Here is a 20,622-nt window from a genome sequence, read left to right as displayed (position 1 = left end):
TTAAATCTACACTTTACAGGCACATTAATTCAACACACGAGACAGTAAAGACTCACAAGACTGGACAGATCTGTTTAAATTCTGACTACAATGGTAAAAAAAAAACAGAAATCAAAGACAAATAATTTTGTCAAAAAAAGTTTAATTTACATGGAGAAGAAACATAAATATGTCAGAAAAATGTGTCAAATATATGAATTACAGAATTGATTAGTCGTAGAATTTGTATGAATAAACACTTGTAAATGGAATTTGTTAGCTACAGCTTTACAACCTCTGTACAGCGACAGTAAACCAATCACATAATTTCATTCAGAACTGTGGGATGAGTCTGACTGCCCTTATTTTCTTCCATCTAGTCCATTTCTGTTGCTTCAAGCTCTGTAAGAAACTTCTGGCACTTAGACATGAGGACATTAATGGCCTCAGTAACCAGGACATCGGGAGGGAGGATCCCTGTGGACTCAACTGAAACTGAAGAGAAAACAGAGGCAACATGCGATTATACCATTGGTAAGTCAACACCAAATAAACACTATAGCTAATGCAATGCTTTTGGTTGCAAACGTACATATAAAATGATCCCGCACTCTTCCCAGTTTCACCAAGCTCTTCAAGTCATCATGGCGGAGAACTTCTCTGCTGCATGTGTCCAAACGGCTATTGACAACCTTTGCCACCTTCCTTCCTGAAATTGACAATTACCGTGTCATAACTTATAATACAACAACTAAAAGTAACAAATATCATGATTATGTGGGGAAGGAAGCTGTTCAAAATGGCTGATTACTTTAGAAACCAAACATGTGGCTGTCTTCATCAATGCATCATGAAATCATTGGCTCACTTTTTTTCGTATTCATATGTGCAAAATTTGTCACGTAAATAAACCTTGCACACCGAGTCCGATGCATATAAATTAATCCACTCCAAAAAAATGCAAAACATTTTAGAGTCAGTTCAAGCAATGATACTTTGTTCTCCTCTCTTCTCCAAAGTAAAAAAAGATAGAGACTACATATTGTGTTCATCCAATACTGCATAGAGAGGAAGGAGTGTTCAGCTCATTACTGAATCTAGTGACAGGTTCTTTATTTATACATTGTGTTTGTCAAAGTTATCTGTAGCTCAAATTATGGTATTCTGTATTTTGCTGTTCACCTGTACGGTGGCTCTGAACTGTCAATACACTTCTCAAAGCACTTATTCAGATGCGAAAATCGAAAAAAATAAATATATAAATAAAATCTGGTTCGATTTTTTTTAACATTTTTTTATATGAATTAACCCGGTAAGATTTTTTTAATGAAGGACGAAAGTTTCAGAGGCAGTGTGTCAATACAGTTCACATAACATGAGGTTGAATTTATTTTTTTAAGTTATGGTCGAAACTTTGGTGTGCAATAATCTTAACAAATTTTTATTTTTGAATAATTTTTTTTTAATTCCTTTTTCCTGGTCTGTGATATATGGTATATTTCTGAGTGTTATATCGCTGATCCGCAAAAAAAAATACGATTCTGAGATATTATTTTAGAAACTCCCATTGAAACTGAGAAAACAGCACTGTTGGTTCTTTGATATGACTTAACTATATTTTTAACATATTCAGGTGTATTTATGCTTTCAATGCTTGAATTATGGCTGCACAGTATATCACTTCAACATGGATATTTCAATGTGCACGTGCAATAGTCATATCGCAGGATGTGCAATGTTGAGTTGAGTTGAGGACTATAATTGACCAGCACAACAGATCAAAACACATGAGATTTGTGAGAAAACAAAACTGCAAAACAAAATATTGCAATGTCAGAATTTTTTTCAAGATGTCTTTTTTGGAAAGTCGCTTGAATATATTTTTGTGGTAAATCTCAAACTGCCCATAAATAAGAAAAATAACTATACTTTGGTCTTATCCCTACCGTTCACATTCTCAAGCTCAATAACTCCAGGTGAGAAGCAGCGCTTTAACCTCTCTGCTTGTTCTCCCTCAATGGTCTGCAATAATGTGATTTCAGGAAGGAGCCTGTAGCTTGCTGTGGCCACAGGAGAAAACTTGGCATGATCCTTACCTGTGAGGGGAAAAGAGGCTCTGCAGTTAATCTCACAATTCCAAAATAAACAGGAAACTTTGGACTACATGTTGAAGTTATATAGTAGCCAGCCTTTATTAAAGAAATATAGATGAAATATGCCTCTCTGGAAATCAAATGTCTGCTTGGTCAGTAGCCTCTTTTATTACTTACCTATTCCTTTGACACAGTGCATGACTATATCAAGTTCCTGCCCTGGTCGGACTTGTGCCAGAAGAATGTCCCCATGCACAGGGCCGATCTTGGCATCTGCAAACACATCGGCCTGGTTTCCAATTGGGAGCCATTTTATGTCACCTGAGTAGACTGAAACCAAACTCGAGAATTCAGTGATATACTGTAAACATTGCAGATCATATCTATTTAAATGGCATCTTTATTGGCTATTCTGCTTGGCTTCTGTTGTGTTGCGTGGTTAATCTTAATAAAGAGATTACAGAATTTTTCTGATCACAAAGGCTGTGAATTAAATGCATAAATATGTTCTGCATGTTTCAGATTTTAGCATTTTATGCATTCAAATTCAAATAAATAAATGGTTTAGGACAGAATAAAAGATTTTACTTTTTATTTTTACATATTTACAATTCAAATTTTACAGTTGTGCAGAAAAATAAAAGGTTTAGTACAATATTAATAATTTATTTTGCAATATTGCAACTAATGTTGTACTGTTTATTAGTTTTATTTAGCAATTCTTGAAAAAATATATAAATAATGATTGCCTTATAGTCATAAATAGATAAACGTTTGGTCAAATTGGGCAGCGTTACAAACTATATGCAGGAAAACGGGAGTTTTTTTAAATAGTGTTTTTAATAACAATCTTATTCTATCAAATATAATTTTTTGACGGCTGAGCAATGAACGTCAGTGACAAAGGATACAATGTATAAGATTTTAAGTATGATCGAAATACCGGAAGTGGGTTTAAAAATCATATCAACGTTATTGAAAAATAATCTTTCGCGATATATTGATATTGAATTATTGTCCAGACCTAGTTTTATAAGACATAGCAGTAAAATAATTCCCCCAAGCACCAGAGAGAAAGTGGATAATTGGTTATGGAAAAACAAATTAAAACAAAAGCATAAATCTCAAGGATAAAATTTAAATCTCAGATTTTGTCAATCTAAAAAAGGCTTAATTTAAAAAAAAGTAAACTTTTTTTTTTACTCATGTGATTGAGATATAACTCCTTTGGATCTGAGGAGTCTTTAGGGGCTCTGGGATTCCTGGTGCATTTAACCTTCAACTGTAGTTGAATTGTGTCAATTTCTGTGCCTTCCTGATCCTCTGAAAAACACAACACATACAAATCTCTTTTAAAGTATTATATTATCATATTTTTATATTTTTATATTATATTGACAGTGCTGGCATGTGTGTCATCATTATAAAACCTTCTTAAATGTTAAAGCAAACATCAAAACATGCTTCCAGAACTTACCTGAATTCCTGTACTCGAAAAGACGAGGGTCTGCTTTAATGGGAACAAGACCAAGCCTGTGTGCTAAAATCTCATCCTGAATGATTGATGTGTTATTGTAAATAAAGACTTTTTCAATGGCCATTGTTGGAACCTAAGTTGCCAAAAAAGAGGGAAAATAAACACTAGAGTTAAAAATTAATTAGGAAGAGCATGATGAATGTCATGTATTGCACAACAGCAGCTCATCTTGATGGTAATAAATAAAGCAGACATGGTAAGAACATATCCTCAACAACAAACCTCAGCCAGTAATATACGGCGAAAAGCATTGGCGATGGCAGCATCTATGCCAATCATATCAAACTCCAGTGTGTTTTCATCTGAACTAATTATTTCAATCCTGAAATTCTGAAAGAGTTCAAAAGACATGACATCACATCATGTTTAGAACATTTAAAAACATAAAAAAAATAATTAAACATTAAAATTAGCTAGAATTAAGACACAGCGTAGACTTTTCACACACCTTTTTGAATTTTTCAAAGTCCCAAGTGTCATCATAACCGGGGTAATTTCCTGGATAATCTGTAGTATGGACCTGTAAATATTAGATACAGTTAATATTAGGTACATGTGTAGCTTATCAGAATACACTTTAATACCCAATACATGAGAACACATAAAAACATTTACCCTTTACATAAATGAACCATGCTTTTACAACAAATTTTAAATTTAGTTTTTAAAGTATGGCAACCAATTATTTACAATTCTTTCGCCATACTAACCTTGTTAAACCATGGAAATGCCATCAAAACTAATTGTAAATACTTTATAAACGCTTTATGCGACAAAAGCAATAGTTACTATACTTATTACAATAAAAAACATGATTTGTTTTTGTAAGAGACAGTACGAAAAAACCTTTATGACATGTGCATCTAATACATATTAAGGGAACAATTTCATTTGTGAAACAGACTTTATCGACATAAACACGACGTAGAAACTGTGTAAATATCCCGCAAGTGGGTACAACTTACATTTTTCACACCGAATTCGCCCAATATTACTCTATCACGAATTTCATCCACGTTGCTCATAGGCGCCGCCATCTTTGCTGTCATGCTTCTCTTTCGCCGATAGAGGGTACAAAACATGCATACAAAAAGAAAATCAAAATGAAACTTCAGTAATGTCAGTGTTATAAATGCTATATTTAAAAAGATAAACATATATGTATACTCTGCAAGTGTACATACAAACAATTATAATATAGGCCACTATAAAATATATAGATGTTAAGGTTTTACTTTTAAGGTAAAATCCATAGATTTAAGGTTTTACTTGGGGGCGTTGTTTAAAACATTCAATATAAAGATATTCAATCCGCAGAAGGTATCTACATATTATGCGAATTAAATAAATAAAGTGGAGATTGTGGGATTTTTTTTTTTTGCTGTTTTTTTTTCTGCGGATAAAAGCATTATTATTACTTGTTATAATATTGTGTGTTGATACAGTTCATACAAATGCAGATTTAGGTAAAACCTATTAAATGAGCAAGTTTGTACATAAAAACAATGAAATAAAAATATACAAAAAATAATAAACCAATAATCATGAAATTAAAGGAAAAATGGTTAAAGTCGCGGATCTCCTGAATTTCGCAAAACATTTATGATTAGATTAGTGATCCATAGAGTGAAGTATATATATTTAAAGTAATTTGGTATCTAAAAAAACATTTTTGTTTTCCCAAGTGTTCTTTTCTTTTGGGGACTTTTATTTTATCCTCATTATACTGCGTCATCATCTGAGTATTGCGCGCACACCGTGAAGGTGCACAAGTGGATTGAAGTGTTTATTTCAAAACTTATCCCTGGAATAACTTTTCGCAATACGTGTTGAATGAAGTCGCCCAGCCGCTTCAGACAGACCGGGACGGCATCTGTAGTTGTTCTCCAGCAGTTGTTTTAGGGTTCACTTTCCGTTCTCTATGGACGAAACTGTGGACAGAGCGGTTGAGGAGCGGGAGGGATCCACGCGTTGGTCTGTTCGGTCTGGCGCTTACCTCAGCGGAGAGGACGAGACCCGCGACACTCACGGGGCTCCCAAACAACAAGCTGACGACGAGGTATAAATCAGCGAATGAGTGGAGGTTTTACTTCAAAAATGTTTTTGAAAGCTGTTACTTATCGTAAAAAAGCTTATTAAAAAACATAAGGTTAATGGTCTTTTCATTTACAAAAACCGTGTCATAACAATACGTAACGTATGCAAATATTTGTACTCGTATAACGTTTCGTGTGTATTTGTACTTCGACTTAATACTAAGTTATTGTTTTGCAAAGCTTTGGAGAATAACGTATAAACTATAATTCTCATGCGAAATATAAATTTTACATTGTGTATATGTGGGTGTATGTATACAGTTGTAGTCAGAATTATTTGCCTCCTGGTAAATTTAAATTCTTTTAACATTTTTCCCACATAATGTACATACATATAATTAAAAATATTTAATGTACATAATATTTTAGTAGGTATATTGCAAGACACCAGAGTTTAGGTTAAAGTCCAATTTAAAGACTTTTCTCATTAGGTTAATTGGGCAAGTTATTGTATTGAGTATATATATATGAGAAATATCTGGAAAAAAAATAAAATTTCACAGGAGGGCTAATAATTTTGCCCTCAACTGTATACATATAGTTCAAAGATGCCTTAAATCCTATGCGTATTAAACTTTTTTGTCTTAGGAAGAACCTTTTTTGATCCACTTCACTATGGTGTGTGTGTGTGTGTGTGTGTGTTCTCATTTTTTTCTAACTTGTTTTATATGTTGTTTTAAGCCCTCCCTGCCACTTAGGGATTTCTATCCATATATTCGCTGTGCCCTTTGCAATGGATTTTTCATTGATGCCACCACCATTACAGAGTGTCTTCACACTTGTAAGTCTACAATCTCACATTGTATATATATATATATATATATATATATATATATATATATATATATATATATATATATATATTTTATTTTTTTCTATTTGTGTAACCTGTGATTTGAACTATTCCTCTTCTCAGTTTGTAAGAGCTGCATTGTCAAGCACTTTTTCTACAGCAACAGGTGTCCGAACTGCTCTATTGTTGTACATCAGACACAACCACTCTACTGTATCAGGTAACTTTAAATTGGTTTGTCATTTTGTTTTATCATTTTCTTGTTTAACCTTGCAGACTGAATTTTTGTAGTTGTTTACTAGTTTTAGTTCATCACTTGAGATTTTGTCTGGCTGTAATGTCCCTTGTGTCTAATTACTGCTAGCTGGCAGTAATAGCCTGGTCCTTCGGGATTCTTGTGTGCTTTAGTGTTTAATTACTGGTCATGTTTTAACATGGGAGTCAAATTTCATCCTTTTTTTTCTAGACCTGACAGACAATTACAAGACATTGTTTTCAAGATGGTTCCATATTTGGAAGAAGGTTCGTGTTTTTAACATTTTACGTTACATTTTTTGTCTCAGTTTGTCATGTGAGGTAATATGTAGAAAAACATTTGACAGAAATGATGTTGGTTGTTTTTTCTCTCGCAGATGAAAGGTCACGAATATGTGCATTTTATAGACTGAGAGGGCTTGAAGTTCCTAAACCAGGTTTGTTCATGCAATCTGACTTTATTTTTTAAATATATGTATAATAGAAATGTTTCTAGAATTGAATTTGCTTATGATGCAATGATTTTTCTCTTAATTTTCCCCAGTGGCATCACCGGCTGCATACCCAGTGAAACTGCCTCAGAGACAGAAGAAAGACCTGGTGCCTCAGTCTGTTTTTACTATTCCCTCAGAGCTGGATGTGTCTCTGATGTTGGAGTTTGTGGGGTTAGTTATGTTGACTGTAGTTAAGCACATGCGTCAAAGAAATTTTGGATTCTGCATCAAATTAAACGTACAATATTGATATTATATATACATAAAAAAAGCATATACAAGGCATTTAAAATGTGTATACTATATATGCATATATAATGTCTAATGCTTGAAAAATAACATTTTTTTCTTTAACCCTAATATAATTAAATTCCAGTTATTTTTAGACTGTTGAGGTGATGCAAGGAATTGCGTTTTGATTAAATTCATGTTTTTAGTTTTTTTTTTTTAAGTTAATATCACTGATTATTAACTATTCATTAGATAAATCAAGCACAATCGTTTTTATTTCATGCTGAATTAAATCTTTCTGAATGCTTTACGTGTTATGTTCACTAGATGGAGCTAAATTGTCAAAAACCAAAAGACTCAAAGCTGTGATTCTCAAACTGTGTGACTCTTAGCCACCTCACTGTCCAACACAATGTTCAGCTAAGATTTTCCATTGGTACTTCAGCTGTAATTATAAATACACTTTGTGTTTTTTTATGTAAAAATATGAGTTTAAAAATGCTTGAGTGATTAGTTTTGTGATCACAACAAATTATAATCCTTTTTTTAAAACAAGCTTTTTATTGGGAAATGATTGTTCCTTGTTTTATGTATAAATTAGCATTTCAGTAATCATATTTTTTTATTTTTATGATAATCTCCCAGTTTGAGAACCACTGGCCATTTTCTCTTTGTTAATTTTTATTCTCATCTAACATCTTTTTTTAATTTTGTACATATGTTTGATTTACAGAGCTGAGAAGGGTGTAGAGAACTATAAGGTAATATTCATGTTGCTGTATTTGTGTTTATGAACAACTGAATAATTATGTAGAGTTGAGCTGAAATTGTTGTGTAGGCCTTACTGAATTCCCATCTTTTAATACCCTGATTATATTTTCACCCTCAAGCCACTTGAGAGGAAGTATGTGCGTGTGTCTGGGGAAGCTACTGTCCGTCACGTGGAGCTTTTTATCAGAAGGAAGATGGAGCTGAGTCAAAATTGCAAGGTAATAGGAATAATGTGTGTTTTTTTTCTCTTGAACTCTAATCTGACCCAATGATTTCGAACTCAGCGTTTATTTTTAATTGTCAATCTCTTTTCTGTATCATTATGGTTAAGGTTTCAGTCATAAAAAACTTGCTTTCATTAAACCAGACACATAAATCCTGCCTCAGACGGTCAGCAAAGTCAGTGGTTTATAAAGATATTTATGGTGAAACCCCCCTGGCTGTTTCAGTCACTCAATAATTCATACTGACAGTGCTGGATATATGAATCAGGCAGCAAAGATATGCTGAGTCATTTGATGCAAAACATTCTCTTCTGACTCCTTATCTGACTAAATCATTTGTCGTCTTTAGGGTTTCCACTATAGGGTAATTTTGTGAATGTGTGATTAAAGAAATGACGTTATTAGGATGTTCCTTTTCCCTCTCATCACTTCAGTGACTCTCTGTCACACTTCAAAATCCTGACACATTGCCATTTAATTAGTTTCCCTCTAATCCCAAGTCTGGTTAAGGATTTGAGACCATGAAAAAAAGCACAGCTCAGTCAAGCATAGAAATGAGTGTCTGCAGCTGTGATTAACAGTGATCGTGTTTGAAAAGAAAATCTAGTGCTGTCTCTTTTTTTTAACATTGACATTATTTAGTTGTAGCTTCTCAGAGTGTCATGGCCATCTGCAGTTTGTGAGCTGTATTTTTAACTGGCGAGACTCAAGTTTGTATCATTATTTTTTGAATCTTAGATTGGATTGGATAAGTGCAAAAATAATCTTTGAATTTATTATATATACGGCCTAACTAGGGCTGCACAATTAATCGAAAAAATCACGATTTCGATTCGACCATCCACATGATCTTAATTCAGCATGTCTATGATTCAGCCAATTATATTTTCAAGATTATCAGAGAAGCATGAAGGTGGTTGCACAAGTGTTGTTTTAAATACCTTGGTCAGCAAAATAGACACCTCCAAATAGCGTTAAAAGAGTCACCTACCGTAATAAGTAATATTTTACCCAAAAAATGTCATTTCTGTCTTCATGTATTGACATATTTGCGGCCGCAAAATTACACATGAGCTGACAGTGAGCTGTTTTTACCACAGTAAGGACTTGAGAATGATGTGAACCTGCCTAATGTTATTGTTGTTTTACCATATGTTTGATAAATAATAATAATAATAATAGCCTACTCATGTTAACCTTTATTTTTACATTTACAGAATCGTGAGAAAATTGTGATCTTTCTTTTATGTAAATAAAAATCTTGATTCTCATTTTAGCCAGAATCGTGCAGCCCTAGGTCTAACTAATGTAAATGTTAAACATTAAGTAAACGGCCAACAATATAATATGAACTAAAATACAATTTAGCAGCACTAAATAACATTGAACATGAATGCAAAAGAATTAGGGAAGAAAAAGTTTTGGTTTTTCACAAATGCTGATTTATCCTTATTGTTATGCAGTCAAGAGCAGTGAGGCATTTGTCATCTCTTCAATTAAAGTTTATCACTCTTAAAATCCAAATGAGGTGACATGGTGGCTTAGTGGATAGCACTGTCACCTTACAGCAAGAAGGTCCCCGGTTCAAGTCCCGGGTGGGTCAGTTGGCATTTCTGTGTGGAGTTTGTATGTTCTCCCTAGCAGTCTCAGATTTTTGAGGCAATTTTTTTTCAAATGAACTTAATGTGTTAAACAGAAGTTGTAAAATTGAATATGTAAGATCATATCAAATTCTTTATAAACAACTTCTTTGCTGTGGTACTAACATCACAATATGTAACATCACAATATACAAGCTTCCAATTTTTGTGTTTTGACAAGTGTTTTTTGTTTTATTTATTGGTAGCAAAAGCAATCTATGTTAATTGCAGTACTCCTGTAAGTGGACACATGCAGCAGTTGTTAGTGAAAGCTGCTTGCATGTTATGAGGCTAACAGTCATATGTGGATTACTGGCTTAAGGTTTTTTCCTGGCGTCCAGGCACTCAGTGTTGATTAGCTAATACTGATTTGGCCCGGCGAGGAACACCTCATAGTGCCAGGGAAGTCTGCAGGAATAGAGGTGAAAGACAAGACACTATGGTTGGCGTTCTTTTGCTCTTGGAGCTCCAGGAAAGCCGGCTGTGCCCTGCTCTACATACTAGACTCTAAAAATATGCACATTTTGGGAATAGACCGGGGGGATGTATTGTATGTGCATTAGGAGTGCATTTCCGTCTGACATTTTAGGGTCACTGTGAAAAAGCGGTCCTCTAAAACAATGTACTGGGATTTAAGCACAAACTTTTATTAGTAGTGTTTGCAAAAAGAAGCATTAAATATTTATTATTGCTTATATTAGTTTATATTTTTTTCATGATGTTTTTAATCCATACAGCATTATCTTAGTCAGAACCATGCTTCAAATTATGCAGTATATTTACTTTGAATCCATTTTAAAATATAGAATTGTGCTAGTCATGATAGTAGGGAATGTGCTTTAAATTATGCTATTTAACAAAGAAATGTTTGCTATGACTGTTGCAAAGTGATCAGACTTAAAATGACAAATGAAAACCGATTTTGAAAAAATAAACCATACTTGAATAATTCACATGAACATCTGTTTTGTTTTTCAGGTTGATGTTGTGTGTGGAGAGCATATTCTCGAACAATACCAGTCTTTGAGAGAAATTTATAACACCATGGGTAAAAAGGCATTGCAGGTAAGTGTCTGATGTAATATACCCGTTATTATACATCATACACTTTTGCATTGCAATGTTTTTGTCATTATAAATGCCTTTCAAGAAGCCTCCATGTGTCTTTGTGCTTATTCATTAGCAGTGTCGCTGAGGTGTTTTTATAGAGACAGTGTCACTGTCAGATGTAAGCTGTTAATAAGTGTGAACTCGGGTACCTTGCACAATTTGTGTCACCACTTTACGCAGAATTACATTAGAGCCTTACCTGCAGCCTCAAGTGAACCTTTAGAAATTATTCTAGTATATTTATTTGCTGATCAAGGCACATTTTTGTTGTTATAAACATTTGTGCCATTTATTTATTTTTTTTTTTTAATGTTCAAAATTTGTAATCTTTGGTAAAATGTTAAAATTAATGAATAGTCACTTGCACATTAACCAGACTAATGTGTTTTATATATTGCCGTATTTAAAAAAAAAAAAACTAACATTTATAGTTGTTTTTATGTTTAATACACATTTCTTATTCTCCCATTTAGGATGGCATGCTGGTTCTGCATTTTGGACTCGTTCTGCCTACTCAGTAAAGAGAGATTACAAAAGACAAACTACGGTGATAAATACAGTCCGCAGTGCTATTTTGAGGGCTAAAGTGACATTTATCATACCACAGTGAACCTATGCATTGAATTTTTGTCTTCCTGGTTGCCTTTTTTCAACAAATGCATTAAGAAACATCAGCACTGATGAATTATTTCAAGCAAATACTGTTTTTAACACTTTCCAAAGCTGTGAAGTTTCTGTAGATGCTATTTTAAATGTTTGCGCATGAACAACATTCATTATTTCATGCCTTATCTCAAAGAATGTTGTTTTTGCATATCAGTTAAGGGTAAAATGCATTGTGCCTTTAGATCCGCAGACAAATGGTTCGGTTAAAAAAAAAATTTCACTGAAATATCTGTACATTATTTGAATTTTTATATTCCTATATGATTTTATTCTGCGCAAGAACAAAGGTGTTCTCTAGTTTCATTGCCTTTCTCTCCTTGACTCTTCTAGGGAGGTTTAATTGTTTCTGTCTATTTTTCTTTGTTCATTTAAGATGAAAATGTTTGTACTACTTTATACTTGCCATATTGTGTTGTTTTCAGGGCCTTCAGTGGGAAAAAAAGTATTTTGAAATGTTTTTTTTAAACATCTTTACAAATAAATGTAAATCTGTGCATGGCCAATCAGATCACATTGCATAACAATACAATGCAAATATTCCAGTCATTTTCCATTTTTCCAGTCATATTTTGTTTTGTGTAATGTTCTTGTGGCTACACAGTGGCTCAGTGGTTAGCACTGTTGCTTACAGCAAGAAGGTCGCTGATTCGAGTCCTGGCTATGTCTGTTGACATTTCTTTGTGGAGATTGCATGTTCTCCCTGTGTTCGTGTGGATTTTCTCCAGGTGCTTCAGTTTCTCCCCAGAGTCTAAAGACATTCGCTAAAGGGGAATTGAATAAACTAAATTTGCCAAGGTGTATGAATGTTTCCCAGTACTGGGTTGCAGCCGGAAGGGCATCAGCTGTTTAAAACATGTTGGATAAGTTGGTGGTTCATTCTGCTGTGGTGACCACTGATGAATAAAGGGACTAAGCCGAAGGAAAATAAATTAACAAATGAAATGTTCTATCAGCAACTGTTATACACTGATTTTGTAATCAAATCAATAGTCTGTTGTAGTATTTAATCAGAAAATAGTTCCAATCATTTCTCAATAATTCCCAGTCTCCAGTAGGAGATTTCTTGTTAAAAGCCAAAGCCATTATCGTGAATTACTCTGGAGAGTCAGAGGCTCAGGGTGAATAGATGCTCCTCACTAACCCATGGGGACTGTTGAAATTGTTTCCAAGGTAACTGCCTAAAACACCCTGCATAATTTCACCTGTCTGAATACTTCAGCACATCAACGTTCAGTAAATTACAGCATTGGTTTGCCATTGCAAACAATTTCAAAACTAACGACAGCAAGGTTTGGTTTATCTGATACTGGGTTTATGGATTAGTGGGTGGGAAACAGCAAATAAGAACAAACCAGCAATGCTTTGTATTAGAAAAATAAACAACATACAAGCAGAAAGCTAAATATTGCAAAATTAAATTCGCTTGCCTATTTTATTAACTCTAAACTGAATTGTCTATGCAATTAATAAGCATTGCTTGTAACAAGTGAATATGGCAACACTTTTGAAGCATTCTTTAAGAAACGGCACTTAAAAAAACTACCTCTAGACAGTGGTTTATTTAAAAAAATAAACTGATTATAATGAGTCTTTGGGTATTACACTATTGCTAATAAGATTTTTTTCTATTGCAATTTTGTGTGCAGCAGAAGTCAAACAGGTTTTAAACAAGTAATTGATGAATAAATTGTGGCGGAATATTCAGTTTTGTGTGAACTATCCCTTTAACAAATAATGTCCTAATAATGTCTGTTGGCTGTTAATATAATGTGTATTAATGTAGTATGGTTTATATTTCACTCTAAGTATTACTTTCAATTAGCATGGATGTATTACATTTAACAAATGTCAGTAACCTTTATACTATTGCTTAAGATTATATTTCACTTAAATGTTCTTTTCAAATAATCCTGAAAAGATAATTTCATGGTTCTCACACAACCTGTAAGCAGTGCAACTGTTTCAACACTGATAATTACACAAAATGCTTAGACTATCTTAAAATGACAGGAGTAAATTACATTTTAAATTATAGAAAGTTGTAATATTGTTCATAATAATTATATGGGATAAGTAAAACCATTGATATCACAAGTAATTCATGACTAAAAACAAAACCAATGATTTTAATGACTGACTTTATTGTATTTAAGGCATATATGTGTTACAGTTAAATCAGTGGTTTGGTCCCTTATTTGTAATATGCCATGGTGCTTACCAACAAACATTCAATAATATTGTGAATTTATCCATAATCAGATTTAATGCTGGTTATATCTTAATCATTCCACCATACTGAGGCTCACATTTATAATCCTAACATCATCAACGAGGCTAAAAACTCTCTGAAACTACATTTAAGAAACACAGGCAATATTTGAGGTCTAAGTTGTTATCACCATAACAATATCTTAAACGTTTGATTTTACCCATTACCATAAACATCAAACGGCAGTTTTCAGCTACAAACAGTGATTACTCTGCCAAACACTCAAAAGACTGCTGGGAAAAATCGCTAGATTTGTAAACCCTAACGTTTTAGTTAGAATTAACATCAACAGCATCATTTTTTTCTGTCTTCTTAATCCCAACGTTCTCATCTGTGTTTTCCTCCCGCTTGGCTGCTGTCTTGGATTTGGGATGTCCCTCTTCCTCTCTCTCTTTTTTAGGATTGCGGGTTGAGGTGAAAGCAGAGCGGCTCTGATAGCCATAAGTGATGCTGGGTGTGCTGGAGAAAGTCACTCCAGAACTAAAATGGGTTTCTTCACCTTCCAGTAGCTTCCTATGAGGACATCAATAAAGACTGGTTAGTCAAAGGATGTCAAAAGTATGATAACTGTAGTTTAGTGTCAGAGGACAACAATCAATTTAATATATGTGCATGGTGCAGTGTTGTTTTTCCTTCTACAGCAGAATGAATTCTGATAGGCTTTCAATCTTTTCACCATTCATAATTCTAACAATGTCCTTTTTTTGTTCTGTCAAAGTTGTAGGTGGATTCTGCTATTTTATTTTAATTTGGATTTTGAGAACTGTATTTTTTCATCATTATCTAGGGTGTCCGTGGGGCCTGAAAATATGTTAAATTTTAAAAACTGAATTTTAAATCTTAAATCCACTGAAATGTTTTGTTGTATGTCTTAAATCATTTTAAACAGGTCTTATTTTTGCTTTGTCCAAGTGTCGGGCCAACATCCATCCAATCACCAACAATACATCTTAATAATACGTTTTATTGCAGAGATACAATTTACAACAGCAGTTGAGGGAAAGATAACTAAAGACATGTATATGATTCCTCGTGATAATACCTGGTTATTAAAAAAATCCTTAATGTTTTAAAGTTTTAACCCTGCATAAGGCTAAAATGTCATTTGTAATGGTTTTAAAGGGCTTTAAAAAGTCTTAAACTTGACTTGATGAAACCTGCAGAAACCCAGTTATTATACATTATATCATTATTTTAGCACGTCAATATTTATAGTTATTCTTAGTGTGAACTAATATTTGATTTCTCATGCATTAGTAGAATTGAGCTGTATTTATTATCTTGGCTTTGACATAAGAGAAAACATCTTATTTTATGTCCACATTAAATGCAAGAAAAGCGTCTATTTTTCACCATGGTCTTCACAGACTTCACAGACAATAAATTAAATGATCTTCATTCAGCTTAATAGATACCTTTCTGTAAAAATGAGATAATGCACTTATTCTGACACATACTTATTAAAATATATGAAATTATGGTCACTATTTGATGATCCATTTGTTGAATTTAAGTTACATTGCAACTAATTATCATTAGAGAATAGACTGGGGTTGGGGTAAGGGTTAGTGTAAGTTGACATGTACTGGCAAAGTTTCTTATAGTCAGTTAAATGTCATTTGAAGCAACAGTATAAACAGATATTAAGCCAACGACAGCCTACTAATACTGAAATAGACCATCAAAATAAAGTGTTACCTAAATTATCTGCTATTATACAAAAAGTCTTGTACATGTTTTAAAAACATATTGCAGATAAATAGTAGTATTCTAGTGGTTTGAATGTTGGTGACAAAATATAAATATTTAAAAAATAAAGTATATTATTATTAGCTGCACTGTGATCCTTGAATATTATTTTAATACGCAATTAAATGATTCTTGTTCTAAGTATCCTTGACAATATTCTTTTGTCATAAATTATTATCAAGTTGGTTTTTTAAAGTTGGTATGGATTGTAATTATTTTTTGAGCTACATCACATTTTTATTGTTTTGATTAAGGCTGGACTATTTTGGAAAATCGCAATATGTAATTTTGCTGCAATTTATATTGTGATATGAATACAATTTCTGCAGATGAATTGAATAGCTCTATTTAGGATAAAATCATTAACTTAGATTGTAATAATCTTGTTGAGGAGTGAATAGGTAAGATAGAGCAAAGATAAAAGTGAAATAAGTCGTCAGATATTCAGATACAGTAATACGATACGATATTATCATGATATTTTGCCCCTGATAATGATAGATCATGGTATCAGCGATATATCACAAGAAAACCATCCACAATATCATATTTGTAAATGAAGAGGGAAATATATCAAAAAATTACAAGGTGCATTTCTTTTAATAACAGCACATATATTTTCTTAGGAATTGCAACATTGTTATATGTTCGTTCTGCCATTAAAAGAAGTGCCACCTCATGCATATCGCTATTTTGTCCGGTCCCTATTGAATAATCAAAGGTAATGTAAAATGTTAACACTGTACATTCCTTATTGCTGATCAACAAGAATAATCAAACTCCACATTGCAGATGCTGCGATGTATGGCGAATGCACACATTGCGATATCGATGCTGAAACGATATATTGTGAAGCCCTAGTTTTGATGCTTGACACCCCTTTTGTTTTTGAACAGTATGACTAATTAATCAGTGCTTTACCTGTATGCTGCAATTTCAATGTCTAATGCCATCTTGACGTTCAAGAGATCTTGATATTCTCTGAGGTGACGGGCCATTTCACTCTTAGTATTTCGAAGTTCAAGGTCCAACTGCCCAATTGTTTCCTGGTTAATGGATAAAAAACACATTAGCTTTAGTGAAAAGACTTACAAAAAGAGAAAAGAAAAAGAACCCTTTTCACATTCACATACACACTGATTAATTAGCTTTGCACCTAAATAGGCTGTCCTGTAAAAGCTGATCTCTTGGCCTTGATCAGCCGTCTCGACGCAAAATTCCGAAAGACTAATCTGATTTACACGGCCACTTCTTTCACTCTTAAGAGATCAAAGGTCATAGATCATTATAGATATTTATGTGTGGATACTTTATATGGTGACATTTTAAACTTGCACATCTATAAAGTGTTTCTGTCACATCAAAATAAACACATATGGAATTTATGTTTCAGGTTTCTGCCACCAAGTGAACATGACCTTGCATAAACCTCTCTTGCAAAATCCTCTTTATGAAGAGACCGTTCTTAGTGGCATTAACCTCGGCCACCTCTCTGCGATTAGTTCAGCACCATGGACAGAACTCCCGGCTTGTTGACAGGGCAGTTCAAGCAGACTCATCCACGACCTGTGCTGTAATTCATGCTTAAGTATTTTTAACATCTTTACAGTTCTGCTATAATTATCAGACTTACATTTTTCATGAGCTACAATAGCATGATTACATTAAATATTTAGATATTTTAGCTCATCTCTGTCACATGACTAGATCATTTGAATCAACTAATAAAGTAAGAAAAGGTTATTAATTATTATCTTTAATTAGTTATGATTATAATTATACAGTCACAGCATCTAAAGCATGCTCTTTCCCTAATGCATTTATATAAATTAACATAAAATCTTAACATTGTGTTAAAACCAATGTAAAACAATTAAATGATTAATAGACATGTTTTGTATTTGTATTTTGCTAATAATAATGATGATGGTTATTATTACTGAATTAAATGTTCTCTTTTTATTAATCAATGGTTAAAAAGAAAAGTGAAATAAAAAGTAACATCTGTATTATTAAAAATATAAAAGTTGTTTGAATAAACTGATGAGATAGATAGATAGATAGATAGATAGATAGATAGATAGATAGATAGATAGATAGATGTGGTAAAAAATGTTAATAAATATGGTATCTTTATGTTGATTTATTATATGGAAACTGAAAATGTCATTTTTAATACATAATATACAAAATACTAAATGTTTTAATACCAAACTTCATATACATTATTGTGTGGAGATAGATAGATAGATAGATAGATAGATAGATAGATAGATAGATAGATAGATAGATAGATAGATAGATAGATAGATAGATAGATAGATAGATAGATAGATAGATTATTTTTATGGATTTTAATGCATGGTATTTTACTTCATATTGTAATTTGTGTCTACCTGATAACCTGCGACCTCTGCATTGTGTGCTTCTTCCATCTCGCGGATCTGCCGTTCAAGTGACTCGTTTGTGCCTCGCAGGGTTTCAATCTCGATGGTTTTGGACTGTAGCTGTCGCCGGTAGTCGTTGACCTCCTCCCTAGTGGCCCTCATGGCCTCGTTGGTCCTGGTGGCCTGTTCATTGAGACTAGCAAACTTTGATTTGTACCATTCCTCGGCAGACTGCAGGTTTTTAGACGCGAGGGTCTCATACTGGCCGCGAATGTCCTTGAGGGCCGAGGTCAGATCAGGCTTGGACAACTCCACTTCCACAGATATCTGTGCCGCCTGGATCATATTAGTCAACTCGGTCACCTCTTCGTCATGCACCTTCCTCAGAAAATTTATCTCATCTAAAAGTGATTCGACCTTTCTCTCCAGGTCCACGCGGACCATGGTGGCATCATCCACATCTTTCTTGTAGGATCTGAGCGTCTGCTCTGCCTCCTCGCGCGCTCGGATCTCTTCCTCAAACTTGCCTCGAAGTTTCTGCAAGTCTTCCTCGATGCTGTCGCGTTCAATGAGAATGTGCGATTTCTCGTTGTTCAGCTCGTCTACCTGAGCTCGCAGGTCCCGGATCTCCTGCTGATAGAGTTCAGCAAGTCTGGACGGCTCGTTCTGCCTCTGGCGCAGACTCACCAGTTCGGTCTCCAGCACTTTATTGTGCTGCTCCAGATTGCGCACTTTCTCGATAAACATCGCGAACCGGTCATTGAGTCCTTGCAGCTGTTCCTTTTCATTGGTTCGAACGATTTTAAACTCGTTGTTCAAAACAGAGGTTTGAGAGAAATCCACGCTGTCGAAATGGACCGGCGAGAATGAAGATGACCGGCCCGATCTTTTATAGTAGCCCGCAGGAGAGGCGCTGCTGCGGGAGACAGACTGAGACCTGAAGCCGCTGGAGGACATGGAGCTCCGGGGAGAGACATTGCTCATTCTAGAGCCGGCAAAACGAGGGTTGTCCCCGAACAATTTTCTGTAGGATGAAGACATGTAGTGGTCTGATCCGTAACTCATCTTCGTCACAACTAAGGGAGTCTAAAACTGGTGTGCTTGCCATTATATACCCGGCGGACTGTCCCATTTAGCAGCCTGTCATATTCCCTCTGGTAGTGACTGTTAAGACAAGATCATTTGCTGAAACATTCAGGTGCAATAAAGTATTTAATGAGTTGTTGTGATGTAGCTGGGAATCGCGTACACATAATGAACAGACTTTCTGGCTGTGGAAACTGCGGTGTGTGTCGATGGAACTGTCCGACATTGCGCAGTGCTGAACAGACCCGCAATTCAACAGTTAAATCCATTTAGGTTTCATTTAAGAACATTTTAAGTATTTATGCCTTAAAATGTTTAGATGCCTATGCTGTTCCAGTCTGGGCATTGGAATTAAACAAGCAAAAAGCAGAAACAGTGCAACTCAGACTTTAAAGACATACATTTTTACATTGGATATACTCGAGACGTACTAAATACACGGGAAATACACGTAGAAAAGGCACTCTTGATCGTGATCAAGATTGTTGTATGTTATCGTAATGAATAAATTATCGCATGAAATAAAATCTAGACTGGTGAAAAACTTTCACTACACTTTGTCAAATAATTATCCTAAATGCCTTGACAATGTTTTGGTTAAATTGCACTAAATGCAAAAGGTGTTTTTTATATAATAATAATTGTAACTGAAAATAATCTGTGTTTTTTATGTTTAAAATAAACTTTTTAAATGCATATTTAATGCTTATTCTAAATCGTATAACCTTGTGTTTGGAAGCATAAACACCTTTTAAAAAATTTTTTTATTACAATTTTGGATCCATAAACAGCCTATGTCATGTTTCATTGGACCTAATCCACTTTTAAAGAACATTTTAAATGAAATGCACAATTTCTTGTATCTGAAACTAAAACGTCACACATTATAATTGGCAACTCGGTGTAGTTGATAACCTGCAGATGGCGGTATTTATCTTCTAATTCTATATTTTTGATGAGTTTTTAGTTTTTTTGTAGATTTCTGCTTTATTTTTACCCCTCTCTGTGTATCTCACTACATAATATCTTTCACAATGTTCAGTATTCAATTAAGAATTTGTCTTAATTTCATTAATCCCCAGACAGACATGAATTTAAAAATAGAAAAAAATTAAATGTAGTTCTTTATGGGTTTCAGATTGATTAGTGGTTTTAGATTAGTATCGTGTCGATTTCAACAAAGCAATTAGGCTATATTATTACCTGCGTTTAAGTGTATATTTCTTTGAAGCGTGTGCGCAT

At 33.9% G+C, this 20,622-nt stretch overlaps 3 protein-coding genes across 4 annotated transcripts; 1 reads left to right on the top strand and 2 right to left on the bottom strand.

Annotated features, from left to right (window-relative positions):
• Positions 1-125: 125 nt before the first annotated feature.
• polr1c (RNA polymerase I and III subunit C) lies at positions 126-4,658 on the bottom strand. Of its 2 annotated transcripts, NM_200566.1 has the most exons (9): positions 4,575-4,657; positions 4,058-4,129; positions 3,832-3,939; positions 3,550-3,682; positions 3,276-3,395; positions 2,250-2,402; positions 1,926-2,075; positions 572-688; positions 126-474 (listed from the first exon to the last, which is right to left on the bottom strand). In NM_200566.1, exons 1-9 carry the CDS (start codon positions 4,644-4,646, stop codon positions 356-358), a joined length of 1,044 nt encoding a protein of 347 aa, NP_956860.1. In that variant the 5' UTR covers positions 4,647-4,657; the 3' UTR covers positions 126-355. The 2 variants fall into 2 exon arrangements, with proteins under 2 accessions (NP_956860.1, XP_068081048.1); XM_068224947.1 differs by lacking the exon at positions 1,926-2,075 and having other exon boundaries at positions 4,575-4,658.
• A 706-nt stretch (positions 4,659-5,364) lies between these two features.
• Positions 5,365-12,424, top strand: pcgf6 (polycomb group ring finger 6). The gene is given in 10 exon segments (NM_001089369.1): positions 5,365-5,668; positions 6,387-6,486; positions 6,622-6,718; positions 6,965-7,020; positions 7,131-7,190; positions 7,298-7,418; positions 8,212-8,239; positions 8,369-8,467; positions 11,092-11,178; positions 11,697-12,424. Coding segments are annotated over 10 exon segments (834 nt in total). The 5' UTR covers positions 5,365-5,530; the 3' UTR covers positions 11,745-12,424.
• A 1,588-nt stretch (positions 12,425-14,012) lies between these two features.
• inaa (internexin neuronal intermediate filament protein, alpha a) lies at positions 14,013-19,363 on the bottom strand. Its single transcript, NM_001144784.1, has 3 exons — positions 18,304-19,363; positions 16,829-16,953; positions 14,013-14,671 (listed from the first exon to the last, which is right to left on the bottom strand). Exons 1-3 carry the CDS (start codon positions 19,357-19,359, stop codon positions 14,428-14,430), a joined length of 1,425 nt encoding a protein of 474 aa, NP_001138256.1. The 5' UTR covers positions 19,360-19,363; the 3' UTR covers positions 14,013-14,427.
• Between the last annotated feature and the right edge of the window lie 1,259 nt (positions 19,364-20,622).

The sequence above is a fragment of the Danio rerio genome, chromosome 13, assembly GCF_049306965.1.
Source record: "Danio rerio strain Tuebingen ecotype United States chromosome 13, GRCz12tu, whole genome shotgun sequence".
Taxonomy (NCBI): domain Eukaryota; kingdom Metazoa; phylum Chordata; class Actinopteri; order Cypriniformes; family Danionidae; genus Danio; species Danio rerio.
The sequence above is the reverse complement of the archived record's forward strand: the minus strand, read 5'-3'. Positions and strand labels throughout refer to the sequence as shown.

Bases quoted from the DNA above. Each gene is read 5' to 3' on its own strand.
- polr1c (NM_200566.1), bottom strand. From the start codon at position 4,646: ATGGCGGCGCCTATGAGCAACGTGGATGAAATTCGTGATAGAGTAATA. The intron at 3,940-4,057 runs GTGTGTGAAAAG...GAACTCTTTCAG, and splicing joins ACTTTGAAAAATTCAAAAAG to AATTTCAGGATTGAAATAAT. The intron at 475-571 runs GTACGTTTGCAA...TTTTCTCTTCAG, and splicing joins AGTGCGGGATCATTTTATAT to TTTCAGTTGAGTCCACAGGG.
- inaa (NM_001144784.1), bottom strand. From the start codon at position 19,359: ATGAGTTACGGATCAGACCACTACATGTCTTCATCCTACAGAAAATTG. The intron at 16,954-18,303 runs GTAGACACAAAT...TCCATTAACCAG, and splicing joins CAGAGGTCGCAGGTTATCAG to GAAACAATTGGGCAGTTGGA. The intron at 14,672-16,828 runs GTAAAGCACTGA...ATGTCCTCATAG, and splicing joins ATTGAAATTGCAGCATACAG to GAAGCTACTGGAAGGTGAAG.